This window comes from Cajanus cajan, chromosome 6, assembly GCF_000230855.2.
Source record: "Cajanus cajan strain Asha chromosome 6, NIPB_CcT2T_4, whole genome shotgun sequence".
Classification (NCBI taxonomy): Eukaryota; Viridiplantae; Streptophyta; class Magnoliopsida; order Fabales; family Fabaceae; genus Cajanus; species Cajanus cajan.
In genome coordinates this window covers 62,737,444-62,751,054 of record NC_138522.1, presented here as the reverse complement: position 1 = coordinate 62,751,054, position 13,611 = coordinate 62,737,444, and the positions used below count along the sequence as shown (strand labels likewise).

The 13,611-nt window shown below is 25.9% G+C and overlaps 1 protein-coding gene across 1 annotated transcript; it reads right to left on the bottom strand.

Moving 5' to 3' along the window:
* Positions 1-8,427: 8,427 nt before the first annotated feature.
* Positions 8,428-11,539, bottom strand: LOC109804582 (protein NRT1/ PTR FAMILY 5.2-like). Its single transcript, XM_020366435.3, has 4 exons — positions 11,344-11,539; positions 11,016-11,233; positions 9,777-10,336; positions 8,428-9,488 (listed from the first exon to the last, which is right to left on the bottom strand). The coding sequence occupies exons 1-4, from the start codon at positions 11,474-11,476 to the stop codon at positions 8,585-8,587; spliced, it is 1,815 nt and encodes a 604-aa protein (XP_020222024.1). The 5' UTR covers positions 11,477-11,539; the 3' UTR covers positions 8,428-8,584.
* Between the last annotated feature and the right edge of the window lie 2,072 nt (positions 11,540-13,611).

Below are 13,611 nucleotides of genomic sequence, written 5' to 3'. Positions count from 1 at the left end.
TTTGACGTTGTCCAATCACATGTGAACAATTGTCTTTACTTACTATATCAGATAATGACACCAGTTTTAATATTGCAAAGAACTGAAAGAAGTCCTAGAGTTTATTAACAAGTTTCATTATCTTATCTTTTTATTTTATTTTAAACGAATTTCTTCTTAAAACACAAAGAAAATGACCCTAAAATTGAAAATGGTTTATGCCGTCTTACTGGTCACCCACACCATTTTTGTAATGAATGTTGATGTGCTCTTGTTTAAAAAACTTTTTCATAAACAATTGTAAAGAATATATTAAGAAGAAAAAGTTAAAACAAACTTTTTTAAAAATTAAAATTAATTTATGCATAAATAAATTTAGATAAATTCTCTAAAATTTTTACAAAACATATTTTTAACTTATGTATAAGTTAATTTTAATTATTACTTATAAAAAATAATTTCACTTTTCATTTTACTTTCCTTTCCTAAAAATATTTATGAGAAAAACTTATCTAAACGTGCCCTTGTCTCTCCCTCCACCAACACACTCTCCCTCTCTACTAATCAATATACTCTGCTAAATTTTTCCAAAATTAAATACAATAAACATTAGAAAATGCTAAGTCCTAGGGAAAGAATATATAAGGAGCTAAAAAGTAGAAGATATCTCTATAAATTTATTAAAAAAAATACAAGTTTTAAGTCAACTAAAAATTAGACAATTAAATAGTATATAAGTGGAGAGTAATCATTCTCTTATAAGTCAGTTTTGTATGATTGAATTAGACTCAAATCTATTATTCTAAGATGATATCAAAATTATCTTAAATCCTTAAAAATGACCACTTATCCTAGATGTCATCCACACCATTTATCCATTCCAATAGTATGACACGTGAAGGGGTATATTGAAAAAAATTCAAGTTCAAAATTCTAAAAAAAAATTCTTTGATACATTTTTGTTTGGCCCTTAATGGCAGAGCCATTTTCCCAGTTAGTATTTTTTGGCATTAGAAACCATGTTTGCGAACTATGTATACACTTCACAAGTAGAAGTGTATTTGTTTTTTGCTGGGTGATAAAAAGAAAGAGAAAGACACTTGCTTGTAACATTAAAGAACTGTTATCATTATTTGGTGCTAAAACAAGCTAACTAGAACTTGCACTAAAAAAAAAAAAATACTGCCGAAAGCATATTCTTTACGCACAAAAGAAACAAAATACTGCCGAAAGCATCTTCTTTACAAAGATATATATACTTGTGTCCACACACACAGACGCTTTAGGTTTATAGTTTTCTAAGTAATTATTATTATTATTATTATTATTAGGAGGACGAGATATTTCATATTTTTATATTTATTTAAAGGTATTTAAGAATTATTAAATTAATTAGTATTATATTTAGTCTTTAAACTTTAAGATTTTAAATTTAGAAAAATAGTTAATTTTTATTTTATTTTTTATTATTTAAAAATTTAAGATTAAAATAATTCAAAAATTATATACATGAAAACATAGAATCGTTTTATATATAGGTATCGATTAATAATGTAAATTATCTCATTTGATATTGATGTTCACATTTACATTTTCTTGAACAATTTTATCTTTAAAATTATTATTTAAACTATTCCTTATTTTTCTCTATAATTTTTTTTATAAAAAAATTACCCTTATAACTACTAATGAGGTCTATCTCTTTAAATTTTGTTTAAAAGTAATATAAAATAAAAATAATAGAAATTATAATATATAAATCAAATGAAATAATGGATAATTAAAAAAAATAAAATAATTTTAAACAAAAATAGAGACAAACAAGATTACAAAATAAGTTGATATTTATTTTTGATAAAGTGAACAATTAATTTTTTTATACATATATATTTTTTTCTGTTTTACCCTTAATAGATGAAAAAAATAATTTATTATAAAGTGCTATAAATATTTAAAAAAATGTGAAAATAAAAAATGATATCCTATATATAGTATATATAACTATTCAAAAATTATTCACACACTCGTTTTTATCCACTTACTTTTATACATGAAAGCACTATTAAAATAAAATAAACCTGAGATGACAGACAAAACATATTTTAATATTTATGTACTTTAAGGTTGTTATAAAAAAATTCGCTGAGCAATATAACTGAAGACTATGATTTGCTGCTTGAGAACGGTTTGTAACCAATTCAAATTTATTAATCAAAATATCTAAGATATTTATTTATTTTTTAAAATTATTATCTCATTATTAAAATATTATCTTTATTTTGGAGATTTTTTAATTTATAATTCTTATATATAAAATACAATGACTATTTTAGGTGGAAGTGTTTTAAAAGTAATTTTTTTAGAAATTCTTTCAATTTCATATTTAATAGGTTTTGTTTATTATAATTATTTGAGCTAAATTTTAATATTTTTAAAGTAAATTATTTATAAATAAAAATCATTTTATACTACAATATAAATTATTTATCATAAATCTAAAATGAGGAGATTTCAAATATATCATTATAACTTTTACTAATTAATTATTACACTACTCAATAACTTTTAATTAAATATAAATTTGTTAAAACTTACCTTTAGATTAAAAGTTTCTTACTCCTAGATCATATATATATAATTCTATATTAATTTAAAATGATTTGATATCCCATTTTTATAGAACAAAATTGAAGTAATATATACATTTCAAAATATATTAAAATATGAACACTTTGATTACCTTCAACTTATTGTTCAATTTTAACAAAATTTGATATAAACATATAACTATACAAGGTGATACGAAATTATAATTCAATGTTTGTATCGACAAAATTCACATTTAATGTAAAATTATTGAGTAATGTAATAATTGATAAATGTTATAGTAGTGTCAGTTGAACCCTCCTCATTTAAAATATAATTTTATATATTCAAATATAGTATTTATTTATATACAATTTAAATTTTAGTTATATATAATAAATATTTTATCTGTGCATTACGATACTGAAATACTAGTTATTTTTTTATACTTATTTATTTATTTATTTTTATAATTTTAGGATGTAAGATCAATAAATTGTTAAGATCAATATATATATATATATATATATATATATATATATATATATATATATATATATATATATATATATACACACACATATTTTATTTATCTGTGAAAGGAGTTAATCATCACCCTAAATGAGAGAGATCATATGCAACAAAAGTTTATGGAGCTTTATTACTAAGAAACTTGTGAAGAGAGTTTCTCAATTTTCACTAGAAAACTTGGTAAGTTTTTTAAGTTTTGTTAGAAAGCTTGTAGGGTGAGTTTTTGAAGTTTAGTCAAAAAACTTGTAATGTAGTTTGAGATAATGGACATTTTGTAGACGTAGCCACAAGGAACTAAGACACGTTAAATAAATTATGTGACATTTTTCTATTTTTATGGTGTTTTTTTTTGTGCGTTCTCTTATCATTGTGCATAAGAAAATATGTTTTGGTTTCCAACAATGATATTAGAGCTAGTGGCTGAATGACACAAATGTTGAAGCTTGATGAAACTAATGATGTATTGTGTTATCTTTGTGTTGAAAGTTTTCTTAGCAACTTAGAAGTTAATAGTGTGTTCAAGTTTAGGGTTTAGAATACAAGTCCATTCAATACTTAGAGAGTAAAGACAAGAAACATTAAAAAGTTTGCTTAGTAGAAACATGATTTAAGATGGCTCTAATGAACATTCATGAAAATGAGAGTTGAGGGTGAAATTTAAAAATTTTAATTGTGAAAAGAATAGTTGGATAAACAACTCAAATTTTTTGTTTAGATTTAAAAATATATTATCTTATATATGTTTAAGATATTATTAGAATTTAAATATTATCTTTATGTAAGAGATTTATTTCCTTCATAATATTAACATGCGATATCAATAAATGAAAGTTTTTGAAATATGAAGAATCATCTCAACTTGTATAAGGGTCACTACTTTAAATAAGTAGTGATCACATGTAAGAAAGGTATCTAAAGTTTCATTGAAAATTTCTAAGAACAATTTATCTAATTTTTTCATAAAACTTGTAAGGAAAATTTATTCTCATAAAAAATAATGTAGAAATATTTTTCAAGTTTCGTTTGAAATAATAAACATTTAACATATGTGGACATTAAAGAGATTGAACTACATTAAATAAATTTATGATTTTTTTAATAATTTTTTTTTGTTATTTTTTTTTATGGTTTTATTTTTCCAATACAATCTAAGAACATGATTACTGTAGGAAATGTTAAACTTAAACGCAACCTAGAACTGGGGCAACACTAAATAATGTTGATGACCAAAAATCCAAAATCAACGTGGTGTAGAAAGTGAAAATGAACCAATACGAGGTACAAAAACCTTGCAGCAAATATATCCGATAGTTTGCAGCAAATATGTTGGTAACATACACTAACACCATCATATATATAGTAGGGTTAAATATAGCGAGCAAACTATACAAATACATTTAATGCCTCATTTTAAATCGAAATTTTAAAATATTAGATTGATGAATCTATCTCAGTTATGGATTATTCAACGAATTACCTAATTCTATTACATGTCAATTCTGTTCAAACTTGAATTCTAACAACATAAGTCTTGTTTATAGTATTGCTCCACAGTCTAACCATGTTGGTGACAATTTCTACAACCTTGTACCACTTTATATTCCATAATTATCATGACATTTTCCTATATATACGGTATTCGCTTCAATTTTTCAGTAGCTCTAAGTCATTAATCATGATACAAGACTTCTAAGCCTTTCTTTTACGTTTCTGTATACATCACCGCTTAACACTATCAAATATACAAGCATTCTTAGTACCTATACCAAAATATATATGCTGTATCTTATAAATATTTAGGTTTGATGCAGCACCATAATATCTCAAACCTAACGTAACTTCTTTGTTAGATACACGTACCACGTGCATGTACCATGTTCAAAAGTCACACTCACTTCTTTACACAGTAAGTTGTCAAATATTTACTTTGATAGCAAATATTTAAAAACTCATTAAATGGGAAAAAAATGTATTTTTAGCATTAATCTTGAGACGACAAAAAAATTGTCTCTTTGATTTTGTTGTGAATTTTTTTTTAAAATACCTGTATATGGAAAAGATTAATAAGATAAATAAAAGATAGAGATGATTATATATAATGTGACATATAATATTAATTTTTAATGAAATTTTATTAATATAAATTGTTCTCAACTCACAGTGATAATCCTCAAAAACGATATTATGAAGAGTAAAATAATATATGGCCGAGTTTAAAGCAAATTAATTTCAAAATGGCATAATGGTTGCATGCATTTACCTATAATAATGAAGGAACAAGCTAGCTCTTCATCTTCCAGTATTTGATCTTAAAATGAGTGTATACGTCTGAGATCCACTGTGCCATATGCATCTTGGGTATAATCTTCTCTTCCACTTCCAAGGCCTATTTCTTCTACCTTGGCATGATCCTGTAGAATCATGTCATGTGATGTTTTTAGTTTTTCATGAACAATGACAACGGGGCATCAGATTGTAGAATTTAGGTTTCCTCGGCTTATATAATTGTCCAATTGCATTAGCTAACTAACAAAGAAATCTAATAAAAAACGCCTCATTTTGTTTTCTCCTTTTTACCATTTATTGATGCATTGTCCGTCCTCTCAATATTCATTTTATATTATACTTATACATTTGCACATTCTACCTTTAAATTATTGACTGAGATTGACGTCCCACAAAGTTATGAGTCATAAGCCAACAAAAAAGATCCGCTGATTTTTTCTTCAAATTATGTTATTAAAATTAGACAACTAACTTCTCCAATAAAAATTAGTCATTATTTTATTTTTCATTTTCTTAAATCAAATGCCTTTAATTTTATTATATTTCTCACTTATAATTTTCATTCACTTTATTATTTTTTAACTGATTATATATATATATGTATGTATGTATGAGATAAAGAGTTAGAGGTTGAAATAAAAAATTGTTGATTGTTATTTCCGTAAGTATTTATTCAAAATGGATACATCCATGTACATGGCGTCAAAGGCTAAGAAAGTGCTGATTGTATCTTAGGTCACAATATATAATTATAGTGCTGATTGTATCTTAGGTCACATAATTGTAGTCGTTTGATATGATAAATTTTTTTTATGAAATATTTTTAAAAGAGAAAAATAAGAAGGAAAAAAATAATTTCTTATAAGTTAAAATTAACTTATTATAAGCTAATTTATAAAAGTTCTTTGTTATTAATTTTAATAAAATTTATTTTTAACAGTTTAATTTAACTAATGCATTAGTTTATTTTAATATATATACATACATATATATATATATATATTTTTTTTTTTTTTTCCCCTATTTCTTTCTCCTATAATTATTTTTAGAGAAATGTTTTCAGGCAGACCCAGTATTTATTTTATAATTTTGCTCTCCTAATTTTTAGTTTTATAAATTTAATGTTCCTATTTTGTAAAACTTGCAATTCCTGTATAATCATTAAATATTCATTCATATTGACATATAAGATACGGAAATACCGAGTTTGGTCATTGAATTTAGAAAACATCATGTTAATACATGAAGTTAGGAAAATGTCAAATAAGTAGTTTTTTTATATTTTTTTTTATAGTTATGTTATTTGTATAAAATATCTATTAATTTAATTGATGATTAATTTTTGTCAAAAATTTTGTCTAAATACTTTTAGTTTGTCCTCCTTCTAATCACATTTATTTCATCCACAAGGACTTGAAACAAGACTTTACTTAGAGAGATCGAGTCCAATATTATAATATTATTGAAATTAACAACTTGTTATCTAAAAGTGTAAATTGATAATTTAAAATTAAATAAAATATATAACTAAAATAATAATATTGATATATATTCATGACTAAAATGATAACAAAGTTAAATTTAGAAATTTATTTCTTACTTTCTGAACCTAATACGACAAAGCTCACCACTTTTAGAGAAGTTACTATTTACTCATGTTAAAATTATTGTTACCGTAATATGACATAACATAAGAATTAATATTTAATAATATTTAAATTAAATTATATTTATATTTTCCATTTTTACTTTATAAAAAGTAATAAAAGAGATAACAACAAAGACTTAATCTATTAAATTAGATTTTAGATAAAGAGTTTCATATAACAAATCTATGTATATTTTTTTATTATCAATTTAATAAAGTATTAAAATAAATTGTTTTATAATTAGTTATAGAAAATATTGATTAAATATTTATTTGGATATATCACCTTTAAGCATGAACTTCTTTAAAAGATTTTACTCACCAGATTCTTATGTTTTTGAATTTGAATCTAACAAAATAAAAATAATGAAATTTAAAATTAAATTATGAAATATTTCATTGCCAATATTATTCATATATTACAAAATAATAAAATAATTTCAAATTATATTTTGTTTAGAATTATAATAGAGTATTTTAGCCTTTTTAGGAATTTAATTTATATGATTTTTTTTCATTTTATCCATTTCATTTTAATTTTTGGTTTAATTTGAACATTTCAATAAATATTAAAAAAATGAGGCATATAATAATCTATTATTTGAGTGAAATAGTCAAATAAAGTATTTAAAAATTTAAATAAAGTTGTATTACAACTTTTTTGTATATGTATTTGCTAAAATATGACAACATGTAATATATATTTAAATTTGATTTGCAAATGATAATTTTTGTTTTTGCAGACGCATAATTAATTGATAAAGAAATTATATATATATATATATATATATATATATGTTATAGTAATAGTAAAATGTAAAATAAGATTAAATGTAAAATCATACACCATGTAAATATTAGAGAGTTAAATGAACTCATTTATTCAAATATGATTTTTTTGATTTTTAGATAATATATTGAATTAACATTTTCTTACTCTTAATTTTTTTATTTTTTAATTTCTTACTCTTAATTAAATAAATATAGATGTGTTTACAAATGAATTCACTTCAAGAAAAAAGAGTAATGTATTTTTTTTCTTCTACAAAAGTAATGGACTTAAAGAGATATTATTATTATCACATATTGCAATTTTAGTATTAAAGGGTAAATGTTTTAATATTTATTTTAATTAAATTTTAAAGATATTAATGATAGATCATTAATATTGATATAAATATTATATAAACATAAATACCAAAATAATTTGTAATACTATTTTTTTTTTATACAAAAGTTGCACTAAATTTTAGATCATAGAGCTTCATGTATTATCTCAAACTTCGTTACTAACAATAATAAATTTATTTGGTGTAAGAAAAACAATAATAAATTCATATTGCATAATAAGAAAGTTATATTTAAAACTTATATATATATTAACTAATAAAATAATATATTTTTAAATTGAAATAATTTATTTTTAATCCACGCATCACGCTGATTTACATGTTTGCAATAATTTTAAGTATTATTCTGAGATGAACATAGGAATGGTAGATAATCTTATTAACTTTGAAATGACTAATAGGAGGAGAAGAGGTGGTGTTTTCCCTAAGATTTGGCATCTGCTTGTGGGGTGCTTGGGCTTATTCCAGTCTTGTCCTGTGGCTGTGACGAAGGGGGGTTAACCTCCAAACCCAATCTGTTTTGTGTTACATCAACATTATACACAAAGAACTTGGCAGCAACCAAAAAGCAGAGGAAGTTGAGAAAGCTTAGTATGGCCATGAAAGCATAATAATAATCCAAGTGAGAGACGTTTAGATTATCCAAAACCCAACCCTTGTGACCATTTCTCTTGGTGATATCCGCAACAGTTGACAGAAGAAAAGTGCTGAGAAAACTTGCAATACCTAAAGTGGTTGTGAAATATGATGTTCCAAGACTTTTCATTCCTTCTGGTGCTTGATCATAGAATAACTCCATCTTGGCAACTTCCACAAAGTTATCCGCAACCCCTGCCAAAGCATACTGAGGGAGGAGGATGAAAATAGTTAGGGGAATTGCATCTTTCTGCTCTAAAAGGTCCTTCTCTCTTGCAACACTCAGTCTCTTTCTTTCAGCAAAACATGCAGTGACCATTATGGTGACATGTAGCACGAGTCCAATGCCAAGTCTCTGCAGCATTGTGATTCCTCTTGGGTTCTTTGTGTAGCGCCGAATTGCGGGAACAAAAAGACGGTCATACATGACAATGGTTATGAGCATGGAGAGGGTTACAAATGCTGTAAGGCATGCTGGGGGAATTTTAAAATGAGGTCCCATGCTTCTGTCTAGGGTGGCACCTTGTTTGACAAAGAGTGTGCTTGTTTGAACTATCAAGGTGCTTGGAACAATGGTTGTAAGCATGATGGGAATCAGTTTTGTCATTTGCTTGGTTTCCTCTACTTGAGTCACTGTACAAAGCATCCATGGTGATGTTTGACCTGTCTTTACAGCAGCTTTGTCAAGAAAACTGCAAGAAGAGAATGGGGAAAAGTGTGCAAATGATTCATGTTTACGGAAAGACTAATATAGTAAAGAGAAATGTTAACAACACTTTATTTGAAACTCTCTTGTTTATGAAAGTCACATATTTTGATAAGTCTTATCATTAAATCATACGTGATATATTAAATACGATGTAAGACTCATAAAATTTGTGATTTCTAATAAATTTTGACTTATAATAAAGAATGTATTAAAAAAGAATATTAAAGAGATTGTTGATATTGAAAAAGGGTAAAAGGTAAATGGACTTAACCTGAATGAAGAGCTCTTATCAATTCTGTTTCTTCCATTACTTGCATACTCTTCAATGCTCAGCTCATGTAGCTCTTTTGGATCATCTGAGACATGTAGCTTCCACTTCCTTGTAGCAGCAACAAAGACCTGAAGCATCCTTGTTATAGGGCTACCTGAGGGCAATTTGTGCCTATAATAAGGTGTTCCTACCAGAAACACCAATACTGAAAAAGCAAGGCCAAGGGTGGGAAGGCCATATCCAATGGTCCAACCCACATAGTCTTGTATGTAGATCAAAAAGGTGTTGGCGAAAAGGGTACCAAAGAAAATGCTAAAAAACCACCAATTGAAGAAGGAAAGCTTATGTGATCTCTCTTTGGGCTCAAAATCATCAAATTGATCCGCTCCCATGGTGGAAATGTTGGGTTTGGTTCCCCCTGTGCCTGCTGCAATGATGTAAAGGCCTAAGAAGAAAATACCATATTGCAGTGACGATGCATGCGGGCAATTGTGATCATCAACACATGGTGGAGGTCTCAGGGCTTGTAATGAAACTGCTAGAGTCAACAGAGCCATTCCCTATGGCCAAAGAAAACATGTGCATGTCCCGTTTATAACTACAAGGGATAGGTATACATAATAACAATTTAGTTAAGCCACAATAATGATATATGAACACCTTTTGCCATGTTATTGATGTGAAGTAATTGTTGGAAAATCTTAAATTTTTAGAGATTCCGAGATATCCGAGATATCCGATTTAAGTTATCTGGAATTATTTGATTTATCTTTTGAGTTATTTTGTTTCAGATTAGATAAGATAGTTTCTTGATAAGTTTTGATTTGATAAGATATTTTATTATCTTCTTGTTAGTTCAGTACGTTGTAAAATGGTTATTTAAAGGTCATCTCTTATTCAATAAAAAATACAGTGAATTGTTACGTTCACCCACAACATTAGTATTACCTCGTATCTCTTATTTTTTTTTCTACAGTAATTAATCTTTACCTAAAATCTTAGTTGATCATTTTTTTTTTCTTTGCAGAAGACTCAGATCTGAGACTTTAAGAGGATTAAGTCTGATTCTATTCAAAAACGACTTATTGGCAACAGGTGTTCATATATTATTGTTTTTGAGTGTAAGTTGAACAACAATTTATAGAAAACCATAATGTTTACCAAGGTTGTTATCAACTCCATCCCTTGTTTACCACTGAGTAATATTCAAATGGCGAAAATAAACCTCACAATTCATACCAGAACATAGATGCCTGATGAAATTACAAAGGTCCAATATCGTCCAAGATAGGCATCAGCTATGAAAGCTCCTGCCAGTGGCATCATCCACACTGCACCAACCCAGTTGCTAACGTTGTTTGAAGCTGTCACAGTGCCCTCATGGAGCTTCCTTGTTAGATACAGCACTAGGTTTGATTGTATCCCGTAGAAAGCCATCCTCTCAAACACTTCATACCCTATAAATTACAAACACATGCTTATGCCATATTCACAAGTGATATCAAATAATTCATTTACGTACAACAATATATAAGAAAGAAAAACAGGTCCTAAAGTCTTCATTTACCTACTATGAAGGAACATGCTTTCCATTTTCCCGTTTTTGATCTCAAAACGGGTCTACCTTTAAGGTCCACTGTCCCATCTTGAGTGTAATCTTGGTTCCCATTTGCAGGGCCTTTTTCTTCTATCACTGCCATGATGTTGAAACATGCAAGTTTTTTAGCTTCTCTCACGAGCTTTTTATAGGGACTGATTCTAGAAGCTTAGCTTTCTCAACCGAATGTTATACAGTCCATTTGCATGAGCTAACTGACAAAGAAATATCAAGACCATAAACAGGAATCATAGAAGGAATCAACCCCATTGAATTCGTTTTGTATTTATCATTTATATACACATTTTCCGTCTCTCTCTTTCCCTACATATTTGGTGTTTAGCTTTTAATTATCGACCATCATAGAAGTTAACGTGAGATTGACATGTCACAAGAAGCCATGAGCTATAAAATAGCAGAATAATATCCGTTGATTAAAGTGGCTTTCATTGAATGCATTTGTATTTGTATATTCGTTTTTTTCCTTTTTCAGTCACTTGCCATTTGTAATATAATGTCCCACTTGTCTCTATCTCATGCTTCTTGGATTTTCCTTCATGGTCGGATTGATTTGAATTTGAATAAAAATTTAATCCAAATCAATTAAATGTAATTAATTTGAATTTCATAATTTTTTTAATTTAAGTCGAATGTAACCAATCTAATGTTGGTCGAGTTAGTTCGGTCCATTAAATATTTAATGATTTTTTTAAAAAAGAAAAATAAAAACCCTTTTTTTTCATAATAATTTTTTTTAATATTAACCAAATTGATATATTATCAAAAATTAATCAAATTGATAAATTTATAATATATTTTCTTTTGATTTTTTTTCTTAATTCATTTTAGAATTTTAAATGCACTATAATGTGTAAAGATACAATCAATATATTGCAATATAGTTTTTTTTTAATTTTTTTAAGTATTTGAAAAAAAAATCTATATATTATAACACAAAAATGTCTTCAAAATAATCAAAATAATGCACATATATTAATTGTTAATTAAATAAAAAATAAAATAAAATAATTGGTTCAGTTTAGATTGATTCAAATTTTAAATATATAAATTTAATATCAGAAAAAAGATCAAACGAAATTAATTGATAATTCATGAATTATCCTATGGGAATGACACCCTAATTTTTCCTTCCTAGTTCCTATCATACAGATACATATATATATATATATATATATATATACTTGACTTTGAAGCTTTAAGATATTGTAATTGCCGAATGCACATTCCTTATGCAAATACATCCATATATATATGTATACATAATAATATGGGCTTAAACAAAGATGTCAGGTAATAGTTTTTCTAGTAATAATAAAATAAAATACATCTTTATAATGTCAAATCTTAATGCGATGGCAGGCATAACAAGTTTACATATCCAAGAACCTTGAGGGTTGAGGCTATACAAATTTCCTACCAATTCTACTTGCCAAATAACAAAATTAAATTATTAACTGAAATATTAAATTTGATGAGAACGCAACCTAGAACTAAAACTGGGACAATACTCTGAAGCCGGAGAGTCTACCCTACAAGTATAGCCGAATTTGGAGGCACAAAAACCTTGCAGGAAATCTATCAAATAAGTAATGTAGCTGTCTTGAACCTACCATTTATTCTGAAACAAACAATTTCCTTCCTTAGAGAAGAAATGCATAAGTGATAATTTGTATATATGATTTTTTAAAGAATTGTTATATATGATTGACTTTCACCTTTTTAAATGTATATATCAACCACTATTTTAAACTTTTTATGCTTTTAAACATTGTTTGAAATTAATTTTTATAAAATTTTCAAATAAACATTTTTTTTTTGTGAAATTTAATATTTTTATTTAATTTTCTTTATTTTTTATTTGAATTTTACAAGAGGAAAAGGTTTAGAAAGAGCCAAATTTGAAAAATAGAGTTATCTTAAGCAGATCCATGGTATCCACATTTATTTATCTTTGTCTTTTCATTTTTTTAATCCTTTAACGTGTCTGAGTAGCAAAACTTAATTAATTGTGTTGAGATTTTTTTTTGGTTACACTTGTTTTGAGATTTGTTGTAGCAAAATTCATGTATTCTTTTTTTAATTATTTATTAAAAAAATTTAGTTATTTATTATATTTTTCTACTCTTAATAATTTTTTTATGACTCATAATTACATTTCTTAAGAGTAAACATTGTTAGGAAGTATTTTTTAAATTACGAACTAGAAAATAAATATAA

What these genes read in the sequence shown, in the direction of transcription:
- LOC109804582 (XM_020366435.3), bottom strand. Translation starts at nt 11,476, where the DNA reads ATGGCAGTGATAGAAGAAAAAGGCCCTGCAAATGGGAACCAAGATTAC. An exon ending in AGCATGTTCCTTCATAGTAG is followed by an intron (nt 11,234 to 11,343) that starts GTAAATGAAGAC and finishes TGTAATTTATAG; the next exon opens with GGTATGAAGTGTTTGAGAGG. An exon ending in CATCAGGCATCTATGTTCTG is followed by an intron (nt 10,337 to 11,015) that starts GTATGAATTGTG and finishes CTTTGGCCATAG; the next exon opens with GGAATGGCTCTGTTGACTCT.